This window comes from Hemiscyllium ocellatum, chromosome 4 (assembly GCF_020745735.1).
Source record: "Hemiscyllium ocellatum isolate sHemOce1 chromosome 4, sHemOce1.pat.X.cur, whole genome shotgun sequence".
Lineage (NCBI taxonomy): Eukaryota > Metazoa > Chordata > Chondrichthyes > Orectolobiformes > Hemiscylliidae > Hemiscyllium > Hemiscyllium ocellatum.
This window is the reverse complement of record NC_083404.1, coordinates 141,122,247-141,139,600: the sequence shown is the minus strand read 5'-3', so window position 1 is coordinate 141,139,600 and position 17,354 is coordinate 141,122,247. Positions and strand designations below refer to the sequence as shown.

General features: G+C 51.9%; 1 protein-coding gene across 2 annotated transcripts in view; it reads left to right on the top strand.

Moving 5' to 3' along the window:
* Positions 1-14,538, top strand: part of asic1c (acid-sensing (proton-gated) ion channel 1c) — an 81,096-nt gene extending 66,558 nt beyond the window's left edge. For both annotated transcript variants that reach the window (XM_060823937.1, XM_060823938.1), the window contains exons 8-10: positions 7,681-7,760; positions 7,858-7,929; positions 9,877-14,538. In XM_060823937.1, coding sequence (XP_060679920.1) covers positions 7,681-7,760; positions 7,858-7,929; positions 9,877-9,981 — 257 coding nt within the window. In that variant the 3' untranslated portion in view covers positions 9,982-14,538. The remainder of the gene's footprint in view (positions 1-7,680; positions 7,761-7,857; positions 7,930-9,876) is intronic.
* Positions 14,539-17,354: the final 2,816 nt, after the last annotated feature.

Genomic DNA, 17,354 nt, shown 5'->3' with positions numbered 1-17,354 from the left:
GAGCTGCACTCTTTAACAATTATCTGAATGACTGGGATGGGGATGGAGGGCACAGTTGCTAAATTTGGCGATGACAGGCAGGAGACACTGTTGGGAAGAAAGCAGAGAGGAGACAAAAACAGAACGAAAAATGGAGGCACAAATTTGGCAGATGATGTCAAGACAAGGAAATGTTTGCATCAGTGGAGCTGAGCTGGTTGAGAGTGTGGTGTTGCTGGGAGTCAGGCTCACCAACACTGTCCTGGTCCATAACATCAACACAAGCACAGCTACACCTTTACATCCTCAGGAGGTTAGTTACCCATCTTTATAGATGCGCCATGAGCAGCTTTGTCTCTGGATGGCATCACAGCGCGGTAATAACAACTGATCTTTCCAAAGCCCCGGGAAAGCCCAGGCCCAACACCAGCTCTTCCTAATCAATCCCACCTTCACCAAGTGAGTACTGGCCATGGTTCCTGTCCCACACCCTCACCTCAAATGGCACTCTGTTCGAATCTTGCACACAGCTGCAAAACCAATTCACAACACGCGCCTGTCTCTGAGCTCCCCGAAGCTCTCAGGACGTTACCTGAACCTTTCATCCAACGCTCAGTCACACTGACACACTGACAGAGCTGCTCCGGGAGTTCCTGCTGGAGATTTCCAATCAGCAGCATAACCAAACAGCTCGGCACAGACCGGCACTGACCTTGGGCTCGAACTCGCAATAACAACAACCCGGAACTGTTCTGTGGTGACCCCTGATGTAGTTTGAGTGATCAATTCAAAACCTGGCCATGGGACCGAAACCTGTTCCTCTGCAAAACTGGAAGTGAACGATAGTTTGGGATCATTTGGAGTCGTTTGCAGTAGGTCGGAGCAGGAGAGTCAACGTTTTGGGCATTAGACCTTCTTCAGGAATCCCTGAATTCTCCTGCTCCTTGGATGCTGCCTGGCCTGCTGCGCTTTTCCAGCAACACATTTTCAGCACTGATCTCCAGCATCTGCAGTCCTCACTTTCTCCATAGGTCAGTGTAGCTCGGTGTGGGTCAGAGTGGGTCAGAGTGGGTCAGAGTGGGTCGGTGTAGGTTGTATTCCGAACCTTTTAGGTGTGTGTATTGCTGAAATATTGCAATTGTGACTGAATACTGCCTCATACTGGGTGTATTGAACAGGGAGTATCAATTGATTTTGAATAAATCTGTGCTATATAACATCTATACTGTCCCCGTGCAGTACACCTCTATACTGTCCCCGTGCAGTACACCTCTATACTGTCCCTGTGCTGTACACCTCTACACTGTCCCCGTGCTGTACACCTCTATACTGTCCCCGTGCTGTACACCTCTATACTGTCCCCTTGCAGTACACCTCTACACTGTCCCCGTGCTGTACACCTCTATACTGTCCCCGTGCTGTAAACCTCTATACTGTCCCCGTGCTGTACACCTCGATACTGTCTCCGTGCTGTACACCTCTATACTGTCCCCGTGCTGTACACCTCTATACTGTCCCCGTGCAGTACACCTCAATACTGTCCCCGTGCTGTACACCTCGATACTGTCCCCGTGCTGTACACCTCGATACTGTCCCCGTGCTGTACACCTCGATACTGTCTCCGTGCTGTACCCCTCTATACTGTCTCCGTGCTGTACACCTCTATACTGTCCCCGTGCTGTACCCCTCTATACTGTCCCCGTGCAGTACACCTCTATACTGTCCCCGTGCTGTACACCTCGATACTGTCCCCGTGCTGTACACCTCTATACTGTCTCCGTGCTGTACCCCTCTATACTGTCCCCGTGCTGTACACCTCTATACTGTCCCCGTGCTGTACCCCTCTATACTGTCTCCGTGCTGTACACCTCTATACTGTCTCCGTGCTGTACCCCTCTATACTGTCCCCTTGCAGTACACCTCTATACTGTCCCCGTGCTGTACACCTCTATACTGTCTCCGTGCTGTACCCCTCTATACTGTCCCCGTGCTGTACACCTCTATACTGTCCCCGTGCTGTACCCCTCTATACTGTCCCCGTGCTGTACACCTCTATACTGTCTCCGTGCTGTACACCTCTATACTGTCCCCGTGCTGTACACCTCTATACTGTCTCTGTGCTGTACACCTCTACACTGTCCCCGTGCTGTACACCTCTATACTGTCTCCGTGCTGTACACCTCTACACTGTCCCCGTGCTGTACACCTCTATACTGTCCCCGTGCTGTACACCTCTATACTGTCTCCGTGCTGTACACCTCTATACTGTCCCCGTGCTGTACCCCTCTATACTGTCCCCGTGCAGTACCCCTCTATACTGTCCCCGTGCTGTACCCCTCTATACTGTCCCCGTGCTGTACACCTCTATACTGTCTCCGTGCTGTACACCTCTACACTGTCCCCGTGCTGTACACCTCTATACTGTCTCCGTGCTGTACACCTCTACACTGTCCCCGTGCTGTACACCTCTATACTGTCCCCGTGCTGTACACCTCTATACTGTCTCTGTGCTGTACACCTCTATACTGTCCCCGTGCTGTACCCCTCTATACTGTCCCCGTGCAGTACCCCTCTATACTGCCTCCGTGCTGTACCCCTCTATACTGTCCCCGTGCTGTACACCTCTATACTGTCTCCGTGCTGTACCCCTCTATACTGTCCCCGTGCAGTACACCTCTGTACTGTCCCCGTGCTGTACCCCTCTATACTGTCTCCGTGCTGTACCCCTCTATACTGTCCCCGTGCTATACACCTCTATACTGTCTCCGTGCTGTACCCCTCTATACTGTCTCCGTGCTGTACCCCTCTATACTGTCCCCGTGCTGTACCCCTCTATACTGTCTCCGTGCTGTACCCCTCTATACTGTCCCCGTGCTGTACCCCTCTATACTGTCGCCGTGCTGTACACCTCTATACTGTCTCCGTGCTGTACCCCTCTATACTGTCCCCGTGCTGTACCCCTCTATACTGTCTCCGTGCTGTACACCTCTATACTGTCTCCGTGCTGTACCCCTCTATACTGTCTCCGTGCTGTACACCTCTATACTGTCCCCGTGCTATACCCCTCTATACTGTCTCCGTGCTGTACACCTCTATACTGTCCCCGTGCTGTACCCCTCTATACTGTCCCCGTGCTGTACACCTCTATACTGTCTCCGTGCTGTACCCCTCTATACTGTCCCCGTGCTGTACACCTCTATACTGTCCCCGTGCTGTACCCCTCTATACTGTCCCCGTGCTGTGCACCTCGATACTGTCCCCGTGCTGTACACCTCTATACTGCCTCTGAGCTGTACACCTCGATACTGTCTCCGTGCTGTACACCTCTATACTGCCTCTGAGCTGTACCCCTCTATACTGTCCCCGTGCTGTACCCCTCTATACTGTCCCCGTGCAGTACACCTCTATACTGTCCCCGTGCTGTACCCCTCTATACTGTCCCCGTGCAGTACACCTCTATACTGTCCCCGTGCTGTACACCTCTATACTGTCCCCGTGCTGTACCCCTCTATACTGTCTCCGTGCTGTACACCTCTATACTGTCCCCGTGCTGTACCCCTCTATACTGTCCCCGTGCTGTGCACCTCTATACTGTCCCCGTGCTGTACCCCTCTATACTGTCCCCGTGCTGTACACCTCTATACTGTCTCCGTGCTGTACACCTCTATACTGTCCCGTGCTGTACACCTCTATACTGTCCCCGTGCTGTACCCCTCTATACTGTCTCCGTGCTGTACACCTCTATACTGTCCCCGTGCTGTACACCTCTATACTGTCCCCGTGCTGTACACCTCTATACTGCCTCTGAGCTGTACCCCTCTATACTGTCCCCGTGCTGTACCCCTCTATACTGTCCCCGTGCTGTACATCTCTATACTGTCCCCGTGCTGTACACCTCTATACTGTCTCCGTGCTGTACACCTCTATACTGTCCCCGTGCTGTACCCCTCTATACTGTCTCCGTGCTGTACACCTCTATACTGTCCCCGTGCTGTACACCTCTATACTGTCCCCGTGCTGTACCCCTCTATACTGTCTCCGTGCTGTACACCTCTATACTGTCCCCGTGCAATACACCTCTATACTGTCCCCGTGCTGTACACCTCTATACTGTCTCCGTGCTGTACCCCTCTATACTGTCCCCGTGCTGTACACCTCTATACTGTCCCCGTGCTGTACCCCTCTATACTGTCCCCGTGCAGTACACCTCTATACTGTCCCTGTGCTGTACATCTCTATACTGTCTCCGTGCTGTACACCTCTATACTGTCCCCGTGCTGTACCCCTCTATACTGTCCCCGTGCTGTACACCTCTATACTGTCCCCGTGCAGTACACCTCTATACTGTCCCCGTGCTGTACACCTCTATACTGTCTCCGTGCTGTACACCTCTATACTGTCCCCGTGCTGTACACCTCTATACGGTCTCCGTGCTGTACACCTCTATACTGTCCCCGTGCTGTGCACCTCTATACTGTCCCCGTGCTGTGCACCTCTATACTGCCTCTGAGCTGTACACCTCTATACTGTCTCCGTGCTGTACACCTCTATACTGTCCCCGTGCTGTACACCTCTATACTGTCCCCGTGCTGTGCACCTCTATACTGTCTCCGTGCTGTACACCTCTATACTGTCCCCGTGCTGTACCCCTCTATACTGTCCCCGTGCTGTACACCTCTATACTGCCTCTGAGCTGTACCCCTCTATACTGTCTCCGTGCTGTACACCTCTATACTGCCTCTGAGCTGTACCCCTCTATACTGTCCCCGTGCTGTACCCCTCTATACTGTCCCCGTGCTGTACACCTCTATACTGTCCCCGTGCTGTACATCTCTATACTGTCCCCGTGCTGTACACCTCTATACTGTCTCCGTGCTGTACACCTCTATACTGTCCCCGTGCTGTACCCCTCTATACTGTCTCCGTGCTGTACACCTCTATACTGTCTCCGTGCTGTACACCTCTATACTGTCCCCGTACTGTGCACCTCTATACTGCCTCTGAGCTGTACACCTCTATACTGTCTCCGTGCTGTACCCCTCTATACTGTCTCGGTGCTGTACCCCTCTATACTGTTCCCGTGCTGTACACCTCTATACTGTCCCCGTGCTGTACACCTCTATACTGTCTCCGTGCTGTACATCTCTATACTGTCTCCGTGCTGTACACCTCTATACTGTCTCCGTGCTGTACACCTCGATACTGTCCCCGTGCTGTACACCTCGATACTGTCTCCGTGCTGTACACCTCTATAATGTCTCCGTGCTGTACACCTCTATACTGTCTCCGTGCTGTACACCTCGATACTGTCTCCGTGCTGTACACCTCTATACTTTCCCCGTGCTGTACACCTCGATACTGTCTCCGTGCTGTACACCTCTATACTGTCCCCGTGCTGTACACCTCTATACTGTCTCGGTGCTGTACCCCTCTATACTGTCCCCGTGCTGTACACCTCTATACTGTCCCCGAGCTGTACACCTCTATACTGTCTCCGTGCTGTACACCTCTATACTGTCCCCGCGCTGTACACCTCTATACTGTCTCCGTGCTGTACACCTCTATACTGTCCCCGTGCTGTACCCCTCTATACTGTCTCCGTGCTGTACATCTCTATACTGTCCCCGTGCTGTACACCTCTATACTGTCTCCGTGCTGTACACCTCTATACTGTCTCCGTGAGCTTTACCTCTATACTGTCCCCGTGCTGTACCCCTCTATACTGTCCCCGTGCTGTACCCCTCTATACTGTCTCCGTGCTGTACATCTGTATACTGTGTCCGTGCTGTACACCTCTATACTGTGTCCGTGCTGTACACCTCTATACTGTCCCCGTATTGTACACCTCTATACTGTCCCCGTGCTGTACACCTCTATGCTGTCTATACTATGCTTTTACTGAGTGTCAGTGGGGGAGGGAGGGAGGGGATGGTATACACTGCTGTTACTGAGTGTCGGTCGGGGGAGGGAGGGGATGGTACACACTGCTGTTACTGAGTGTCGGTGGGGGGAGGGAGGGGATGGTACACACTGCTGTTACTGAGTGTCGGTCGAGGGAGGGAGGGGATGGTACACACTGCTGTTACTGAGGGTCAGTGGGGGAGGGAGGGGATGGTACACACTGCTGTTACTGAGGGTCGGTGGGTGAGAGAGGGGATGGTACACACTGCTGTTCCTGAGGGGGGGATGGGTGGAGGGAGTGGGTGTGGTGTCAATCAAGTGTGAGCTTTGTCCTGGATGGTGTCGAGTGTGGTTGGGGCTGTGTTTGTTCAGGCAGGTGGGGAGTATTCCTTCACCTTCCTGAGTTTTTTTTAAGATTAGATTACTTACAGTGTGGAAACAGGCGCTTCGGCCCAACAAGTCCACACCGACCCGCCGAAGCGCAACCCACCCATACCCTTACATTTACCCCTTACCTAACACTATAGGCAATTTAGCATGGCCAATTCACCTGACCCGCACATCTTTGGACTGTGGGAGGAAACCGGAGCACCCGGAGGAAATCCACGCAGACACGGGGAGAACGTGCAAACTCCACACAGTCAGGCGCCTGAGTCGGGAATTGAACCCAGGTCTCTGGCGCTGTGAGGCAGCAGTGCTAACCACTGTGCCACCCTGCCGCCCACAAGTTGTGCCTTGTAGATGGTGGACGTGTGTTGAGGAGTTAGGAGGTGACTTATTTGCTGCAGTGTCCATAGCCTCGGATCTGCTTCTGTATGTAACGTGTTTGTGTGGCTAATTCAGTTAAGTTTCCTGTCAATGGTAACTCCCAGAATGTTAATGAGGGGAAGTTCAGTGATGGCAATTCTATGGAATGTCAAGGGTCAATGATTAGATTGTTTCTTATTGGTATTGGTCATAGCCTGGCATTCTGTGGCACAAATGTTACTTGCCACTTGTCAGCTGAAGCCTGGACATTGTCCAGATCTTGTTGCATTTGAACACGGCCTGCTTCAGTATCTGAGGAGTTGTGAATGGGGCTGAACATTGTGCACTCATCAGCCGACATCCCTACTCTGACCTTATGATGGAGGGAAGGTCAGTGATGAAGCAGCTGAAGATGGTTGGGCCTAGGTCACTGCTCTGAGGAACTCCTGAGGAGATGTCCTGGAACGGAAATGACTAAACTCCAACAACCACAACCATCTTACTCTGCGTCTGGTATGACTCCAACTCCTGGAGATCTTCCCTGGTTCCAGTTTTGCTCGGGCTCCTTAATGCCACACTCGGTCAAATGTCGCCTTGATGTCATGTACGGTCCTTATAAGACAATCCAGCCATTCCATGGATTAATCTGATGAAGCTCTGCCTTACTCCCTCTGTGGCAAATATATCCTCCTTAGATAATGAGCCCAAAACTACAGACACTGCTCGGGGGCAGGTCCCACTAACCTTCGAGACACCCACATTCAGTCATCCTGACTACTTACTCAAATCCCTTTGCGCTGAAATTAATAAAGATCTTCCCTTTGTTTTGGAACCAGTTGGGGTAAGGGAGGGCTCCAATTAATTCATGTTTGTCTCCTTCTCTCTTCATCACCCATCTATTTCCCTCTCCAAAACTTCTCTCTCTTCCTCTCTCTCTCCCCCACTTGGAGTCCTGCGGGTTCCCCTTGTTCTGACAGTGGTTTATTCAATATTCAGAGCATCTGCAGCAATTTCCTCAAAATATTCATTGATGTTGGAATGTTTCTTTTCCAGGTGACATTGGGGGTCAGATGGGTCTGTTCATTGGAGCCAGTATTTTAACCATCTTGGAAATTTTTGATTATTTGTATGAGGTAAGGCTGGCTTCGGTCTCTCTCTCTCTCTCTCTCTCTCCCTCTCTGGCCGACCCGCCCAGGTTCTGACTGTGTTGCTCCTCATGTGTCCCTTCAGGTTTTTAAAGACAAGGTTTCTGGTATCGTAAAACGCAAGAAAAGGCCAAAGAGAAGCCACAGTGACAATCTGGTAAAAACGAAACAGCGCATAAACTGAGCTGGGTTGTTCATGTGATTACCTTGTGTTTGGAAGGTTAAGGGGTGATTCGATCCGAATTTTTAAGCTATCAAGGAGAGCAGACGGTGGGGGAGGGGGGGAACCTGCATCAGCTGATCGGGTTGTCCAGAAATCAGGAGCCAGGGAAACACAAGCCGGAATTTTCCTCATTGCTGCTGCACCCAAAGGTGGCTCCCACCCTGAGACAGACAGCTACAAGCTGTGGGTGATCCGGGGCCAGTGGTTAGTTTAAAAACTGAGACCAATAGGTTTTTGTTGACCAGATGATGTATGAAGCAACATGGGGCCAAGGTGGTCAAAGAGAGACGAGCAGTGATTTAGTTCACTCAGGGGCTGAAATAAATGGTCTTGTGTTTGTAATGTCCCCGTCACATATACACATGCAAACGCGTACAGACACGAAACGTACCCACAAGGAGGTCAGCAAATCACTGCAGAGACTGGAAATCAGAAACAAAAACAGAATGTTCTGGAAAAACTCAGCAGGTCTGGCAGCAACTGTAGAGAGAAGAGAAAGACAATTATCATTTCAAGTTCAGTGACCCTTCTTCAAAGAGGGACCTGCTGAACTCTTCCAGTACATCCTGTACACACAGGGGAAGACCAGCAACTCCTTATGTCAACACTCCCAACATGTTCATACACACACACACACACACACACAGGCACACACACACACACACACACATACACACACACAGGCTCACACACACATACACACACACACACACACAGAGGCAAACACACGCACACTCACACACAGAGGCAAACACCCACCCACACACAGGCAAACACACACCCACACACAGGCACACACACACAGAGGCAAACACCCACACACACACAGGCAAACACACACACACCCACACACACACTCACACACAGGTGAACACACACACACACACACACACACACACACACAGAGGCAAACACACGCACACTCACACACAGAGGCAAACACCCACCCACACACAGGCAAACACACACACACACACCCACACACAGGCACACACACACAGAGGCAAACACCCACACACACACAGGCAAACACACACACACCCACACACACACTCACACACAGGTGAACACACACACACACACACACACACAGAGGCAAACACCCACCCACACACAGGCAAACTCACACACACTCACACACAGGTGAACACACACACACACACACAGGTGAACACACACACACATACACAGGCGAATACACACACACACACCCACACACAATGTGAATCAGAACCAGGAACAGGTGGAGGCCCTTCAGTCCCTGAGCCTGTTCTGCTGTTTATTCCAATCCGGGCTGATCCCATCTCAGCATCAACTCCACCTGCCGGCCACTCCCCATAACCCTTCCACTTGTTACAAATTAAAAATCTATCCCCCTCTTTAATTTGCTGAGCATTGCAGCACCCCCCCACTCTCTGGGGGAGAGATTTCCGTCCATTATTGACCCTTTGAGAGAGACCATTTCTCCTCATCTCCTTTCAAATCTGCCGAAAACTGTGACCTCCTGTTCGAGATCGCCTCACAAGAGGAAACTTTAACAGGATCTCCTCCCCTAAACTCCAGAGAGTAGCAGCTTAAACTAATCAATCTCTTCATAAACAAATCCCTCCCCTCTGGGATCAATCCCGGAAAACCCGGTCCGACCTGCCTCCAATGGAACTACAAGAGGTCAAACAGTGTGCAGTACTCCGGACGCTGTCTCACCCCCAAACCCACACACACACAGTGACCAGCAGGTGCACAGAAATATCAGGGCTCTCTCCGCATGTACACAGGGAAATGGAGTTTGAAAGTGATGGGGGATGGGGACCACTTTGAGGGTGGGTTGACCCTCACCCACATGTCCTGCATTTACTAACCACCAGCCTTGTCCTGTTGTAGAGTACCTGCGATACCCTGAGGAGCCACACAGACAGCCTGGCCTACACTCCCAACATGCTGCCTCGCCATCCTACCCTGGGCAACTTTGAGGAGTTTGCCTGCTGACCCCTCCTGCCCATCCCCGAGGGAGTTCCCAGGGAGGCAGAAGCAGCACGAGCGAGAGCAAGAGGGAGGCAGAGCGATGACGTCTCATTCCAAACCAAAGCAGGGAAAGCTGGGAGAGTCTGAAGGGGAGACCAGCAGGAACCAGCAGGTGTGTGGGACACAGTAGCAGCTCCAAAGGAGCCTTGGATCATCACCAAAGTCCACCCAACCCTCGTTCAAGACATTGACTGTCTCAAGTTCTCTTCAAAGTCTGCATTTCCACTGTTAAATATTCCTGTAATTATTGTACAGACAGCTGTGCGGGAGCAGCAGGTACAATGTAAATGAACAGAAGTAACAGCCAATTACCGGCCGGTCGTTCACACTTTAATGAAGCTTTGACAACTGCTTTATTTTACAACTAACCCTGAAACCCTTCGGAGCAGCGTCGAGAGCCCCACACCTCAGGCTCAATTCTTCACTCAAGTGTCCAGCATCGAGCCAGCCACAGGCAGGGCACTACCATCCCTGATGAAGGCCTTATACCCGAAACGTCGATTCTCCTGCTCCTCGGATGCTGCCTGACCTGCTGCGCTTTTCCAGCACTACCCTCTCGACTCTGATCTCCAACATCGGCAGTGCTCACTTTCTCCCTATCGCTGACAGTCACGGCTCGCGGCTCTCTGTCAATCAGGGGAGTGAATCTTCAGGAAACTAATGTGTCCACAATGGAGTCAGCCCCACAATGCTGCTTCATGGACTAGGCCGGTGTGTCCCAGACATTACTACAGCAACACAGAGCCTGGAGAGGCAGGGTCTGCCACCAACTACATCACTCTTAGTTCATCCAATTCCTGCTGTCCATCACTCCCCGATCAATCAACCCATCACTCCCAGATCAGCCCCTCACTCCCAGATCAATCAACCCATCACTCCCAGATCAGCCCCTCACTCCCAGATCAGCCCCTCACTCCCAGATCAATCAATCCATCTCTCCCAGATCAATCAATCCATCACTCCCAGATCAATCAACCATTCCTAAATCAGTTGATCACACCTAGATCAATCGATCACTCACAGGTCAGTCAATCACCCATGCACTTCAAAGAATATAATCCTCCCCCCCGGTCTAACTCCTCCAACAACACTCTACTCTTTCACAATAAAGTACAGCAGGTCAGGCAGCATCCGAGAGCAGGAGAGTCGATGTTTCGGACATGAAGGGGTTGTCTCTCCTGCTCCTCAGATGCTGCCTGACCTGCTGTGAGTTTCCAGCACCACACTCTCGCCTCTGGTCTCCAGCGTCTTCAGTCCTCACGTTCCACAGAACGGAGATACTGTTCCAACATAGATACTGGGTAAGTGCAGGTTGGTACGACAGTATGTGATTATGTGCAGGGAGAGGCTGCAGTAAGGGGACTCAGTGCGAGGGAGCGCTGTGAGTGCAGAGTGTGAGGGTACACGGTGAGGGAGCAGTGGGGAGAGGTGTGTGTACAGGACAGTGTGTCGCACGGGGAGAGGTGTGTGTACGGGACAGTGTGTCGCACGGGGAGAGGTGTGTGTACGGGACAGTGTGTCGCACGGGGAGAGGTGTGTGTACGAGACAGTGTGTCGCACGGGGAGAGGTGTGTGTACAGGACAGTGTCTCGCACGGAGAGAGGTGTGTGTACGGGACAGCGTCTCGCACGGGGAGAGGTGTGTGTACAGGACAGTGTCTCGCACGGGGAGAGGTGTGTGTACAGGACAGCGTCTCGCACGGGGAGAGGTGTGTGTACGGGACAGCGTCTCGCACGGGGAGAGGTGTGTGTACGGGACAGTGTCTCGCACGGGGAGAGGTGTGTGTACGGGACAGCGTCTCGCATGGGGAGAGGTGTGTGTACAGGACAGTGTCTCGCACGGGGAGAGGTGTGTGTATGGGACAGTGTGTCGCACGGGGGAAGGTGTGTGTATGGGACAGTGTGTCGCACGGGGAGAGATGTGTGTACAGGACAGCGTCTCGCACGGGGAGAGGTGTGTGTATGGGACAGTGTGTCGCATGGGGAGACGTGTGTGTATGGGACAGTGTGTCGCACGGGGAGAGATGTGTGTACAGGATAGCGTCTCGCACGGGGAGAGGTGTGTGTACGGGACAGTGTGTCGCACGGGGGAAGGTGTGTGTACGGGACAGTGTGTCGCACGGGGAGAGATGTGTGTACAGGACAGCGTCTCGCACGGGGAGAGGTGTGTGTATGGGACTGTGCGTCGCACGGGGGAAGGTGTGTGTACGGGACAGTGTGTCGCACGGGGAGAGATGTGTGTACGGGACAGTGTGTCGCACGGGGAGAGGTGTGTGTACGGGACAGTGTGTCGCACGGGGAGAGGTGTGTGTACAGGACTGCGTCTCGCACGGGGAGAGGTGTTTGTACGGGACAGTGTGTCGCACGGGGAGAGGTGTGTGTACGGGACAGTGTGTCAGACGGGGAGGGGTGAAAGTGGTGAAAAATGTGTTGCTGGAAAAGCGCAGCAGGTCAGGCGGCATCCAAGGAGCAAGAAAATCGACGTTTCTTCAGGGCTTATGCTCGATTCTCCTGCTCCTTGGATGCTGCCTGACCTGCTGCGCTTTTCCAGCAACACATTTCTCAGCTCTGATACTCAGCATCAACAGTCCTCACTCCCTCAGAGGTGTATGTGTGGACAGGACAGTGTCAGAGACACAGCTCCCCTGTTAGTAACTCTGGCCTCACTTCCCATGATCAGTAGCGCTATTGTAAGTGAGGAAGGAGATGACTCGTACTGATGTCAGTTTATCATGCTGTCATTGCCTTTTGGAATGGGGTGCCTCTCCATTGGCAGGCCCGGTTACCCCAGTAGTGACATCACTAGCCTCGCAATCCCAATCCCAGGTTAATATTCTGCAGATTCCGGTTCAAATCCCATGATAGCAGATGGTCAAATGTGAACTCAATCAAAGTGTGGTATTCTGGGCGTGGTGCTGTCATGGGCAAGATCAGCTGGTGACAAGCTTCTGGGTCTCACTGATGTCCTTCAGTGAGGGAAATCTGCCATCCTTACCCAGTCTGGCCTACATGTGACTCCAGACTCACAGCAATGTGGTGAACCTTAACAGCCCTCTGGGTGAGAAATGCAGGCTATGAACACATCAAAACACGGCCAGGATGATGTGTGGAGCGGGTGACCACGTTGCAGAGCAGCTCTGAGTGCTCCCCTCCCGGGGGTCAGTGATTTTAATTTTCCATCTTGTTTCTCCTCTGACCTTTCAGTCAGTGACCAGCGACAGTGTTACAGTGAAGCACAACGCAAAGATTAACCCCCATCCCCTTCAATAACGCACCTTCATAACCATGGCCCTTCTCTTCCAGTGTTTGCTCTTGCTTTCTGGGTGGTGGGTTTGTCTTTGCTCGTTTCTTCCGTGGTCATTCATGTTGTATTCAGTTGGTTGTTATGTAGCTACTGACGCCTGTTCGGGAGACCGTTATTGTTCTAGCCCATGTCCACGTGCATGATCCCTCCCTCGTCTGTTGCTTCATGAAATCGGGCGTTACTCAATCACTCCGCGTCTGCCACAGCTCTTCCCTTATTTCTGTTCCCGCCTTAAAGGTTCATAAATGCTGATGAAACCTGAACCATAAACCTTGTTTCAGGAGCTGCCCGGCCTGTTGAGTATTTCCAGCATTTCCTGGCCTCGGGTCAGATTTCCTGCGGTCCAGCTGCCTTGTTTTGTGTGGAGTTACACAGGGAGCTGTGGGAGAAAGCCAGTCACTCACCCCCATACGGTCAACACCGCTGGCCAGCTCCCTCCCACCTGCCATCTTGGGACTCAGAGGGGGCACATACTGGGCCAGACCCACCGAACCCTCCTTACCCCCTCCCAGAGTGATTGGGTGCAGGAGGCAACATTTTAGTGAAGAGGTGAACACAGTTGGAATTTTTTTCGAGAATTCTGTACTGAGGTGAGATTCCTGCCTTAGAACCTCAGGGTCAGGGGTCAGGGGTCGGCTATTCAGCCCCTTTCAGCCTGCTCCTGATTCTATTCAATAAGATCATTCAACCGAGTCCCCCGTCCCTGCTTTCTCCCCAGATCCTTTAGCCCCAAGAACTACACCCAATGCCTTCTTGAAAACATTCAGTATTTTAGCCTCAGCCCCTTTCTGTGCTGGATAATCCCACAGGCTCCCCCACTCTCTGGGTGAAGACATTCCCCACCCCCCCACCTCAGTCTGAAATGGCCCACCGTATCCTGAGACTGTGACCCCCGCCTGGTTCTGGACTCCCCGCTCACCGGGAACATCCTTCCTGTGTTTACCCTGCCCAGTCCTGGTAGATTTGTGGTGGGACAGCCTGCAGAAGTGTTGCGTGGTTGTAGACGGTGGATGTGGGGCTGGGTTGGATGCTTTGTGAATGGAGCTGTCCTTTGTGTTCCTTGTTACTCCAGTTCCTGTGTGTATGACCCTGCATGCTGACCATTCCATTCGGCCTTTATGATATATATATATATATATATATACATACACATATATATGAATATTAATATGCCAGTAATGATATACTCCAGCACATATCAAACTCTTCTCCATTGTCAATGTACTAATTCTGTAAAAATAATTATAGTTGAAAATAAATTCTTTCCATTTTAATTGGTTACTGGGTGTTTTTCGTTTGGCTGACAGCGAGTTCTGGGATTAATCAGTCTTGATTATTTTAACATTCTCGGGATGGCTGCAACTTTGAACCAATGAGGCCTCACAGCTGAAGTCCACCTCCGGAGTCCATCTTTGTCCCACGCCTGGTGATGTACAATGGCTCTGATTCAGCAGCTTGACTCGCTTTTAAGAATTCTCATCCACAGTCTCTGACATGACCTTCCCTCACTTACTGAAAATGTGTTGCTGGAAAAGCGCAGCAGGTCAGGCAGCACCCAGGGAACAGGAGAATCGACATTTCGGGCATAAGCCCTTCTTCAGGAATGCTAATCTTCCTCATTCCTGATGAAGGGCTCATGCCCAAAACATCGATTCTCCTGCTCCTTGGATGCTGCCTGACCTGCTGCGCTTTTCCAGCAACACATTTTCAGCTCTGATCTCCAGCATCTGCAGACCTCACTTTCTCCTTCCCTCACTTACTCAACCGCCAGGTCTCGAAGGTCTCACGGCTTTTCAGGATCCAGCCAATTTCTAATTCTGGTCTCTCGCACATTTCCGAATCTAAGTCGCTCCCCTCAGTCGCTGAAGTCCCAGGTGCTGCAATCCTTTCTGAAATCTCCTCCTGCAACCTTCTCACTCCTCAAAGATTCTTCCCACAGGAAATCCCGAGGCATCGGATAACGTATTCCTCACCGAGAGTTAAGAGTGGGAGATGGCATGAACAAGTCTGGATGCAGATCCGGTCTGCACTGGGAAGAGAAGATGGAAATTCAACCGAGAGTAAAGCACAAGGTGGGGCAGAGAGAGGGAGAGACGTCAAAAGACTCAGTTTGAAGGAAATTTATTATTGGTACTTTTTTTCCTCTAAATGCAAAATTCCCCCCTGTGGGAGACTCAATATTTTGAGAGCAGCCATTCCAGAACAACAGAAGCCAGGAACAGGTCAGTCCTTCCCCTCACCTTGGGCTGAATTATTCCACAGGACAGAGACCACACCCAATGGGTCCAGTTCCTCACTGGCACCTTCCACAGTGCCTCACTGTCGGAGGGTCAGCACTGTGGGAGTGCCTCACTGTCGGAGGGTCAGCGCTGAGGGAGTGCCTCACTGTCGGAGAGTCAGTGCTGAGGGAGTGCTGTACTGTCGGAGGGTCAGTACTGAGGGAGTGCCGCACTGTCGGAGGGTCAGCACTGAGGGAGTGCCTCACTGTCGGAGGTTCAGTGCTGAGGGAGTGCTGCACTGTCGGAGGGTCAGTGCTGAGGGAGTGCTGCACTGTCAGAGGGTCAGTGCTGAGGGAGTGCTGCACTGTCAGAGGGTCAGTGCTGAGGGAGTGCCGCACTGTCGGAGGGTCAGTGCTGAGGGAGTGCCGCACTGTCGGAGGGTCAGTGCTGAGGGAGTGCCGCACTGTCGGAGGGTCAGTGCTGAGGGAGTGCCGCACTGTCGGAGGGTCAGTGCTGAGGGAGTGCCGCACTGTCGGAGGGTCAGTGCTGAGGGAGTGCCGCACTGTCGGAGGGTCAGTGCTGAGGGAGTGCCGCACTGTCGGAGGGTCAGTGCTGAGGGAGTGCTGCACTGTCGGAGGGTCAGTGCTGAGGGAGTGGGCACTGTCGGAGGGTCAGTGCTGAGGGAGTGCCGCACTGTCGGAGGGTCAGTGCTGAGGGAGTGCCGCACTGTCGGAGGGTCAGTGCTGAGGGAGTGCTGCACTGTCAGAGGGTCAGTGCTGAGGGAGTGGGCACTGTCGGAGGGTCAGTGCTGAGGGAGTGGGCACTGTCGGAGGGTCAGTGCTGAGGGAGTGCTGCACTGTCGGATGTACTTTTTTTTAGATGAGACCAAACGAGATCTGTCTGCCCTCTTGTTGATGTAAAAGATTCCCCAGGTATCACTTTGAACGGAATGAAGGAAGTTTCAAGCAGAGTCCTGGCCAATAGAAATGCCCTCAACAAATGTTATAAAAACAGATTATCCAATCTTCATCTCCTTCCGCTTGTTGGATTTTGCTGTCTACAAATCAGTTTTTTTTAAAGCAATTCTTTATTAAAACAGTGACTACACTCCTTCACTCTCTGTAAAGCTTTAAGGTGTGAACTAATCCGGCAACATTTTGCTAAAATAAGGCCAGCAAAATGTCCTTAGTTTCCGAAAAACAATGTGTGTGAGCTGAGACCGAGGTGGTCTGTGAGGAAAAGATGGAGTAGAAACGTGTGAGAGTTCATGGATATGTGCCGGGAGATCGAGGGGGAGTGTGTCACCAACAACTCACCTGGGGGTGAGATTCAAAGGGAGGGTCAGAGAAAGTGGGGGGTGGACTGAGAGCTCGTGGGAATAAACCAGGAACTACAGGCTGGTGAGGGACAGAATTAACCTCCGTCTGGAGAAACAAAGATTAATCAACGATGGCTTAGCTTTATCAGGGGAAGATCGTGTCTCACAGATTGGAATTTGTTGAGGTGGTGTCTCGGGGTACAGATGAGGGAAGGTATCTATAGGGAGGGCTGTTTGCATGATAAACTTTAATAAGCTAACAGACCATGGCATCTGCAGTAAGTTGGGAAACTGGATTCAAAACTGACTCGGGCAGGAAGCAGAGAGCAATGGTTAAAGGTTGTTTTCCAGACTGGAAACTTGTGTGTGTACCACAGGGCTTGGTGCTGGGTCCTTGCTGTTTGATGTATACATTAATGATCGAGACATGATTGTATTCGGGGTGTTCAGTAAGTTCACGGATACAACGAATATTGGTGATGTGGTCAATACAAGGG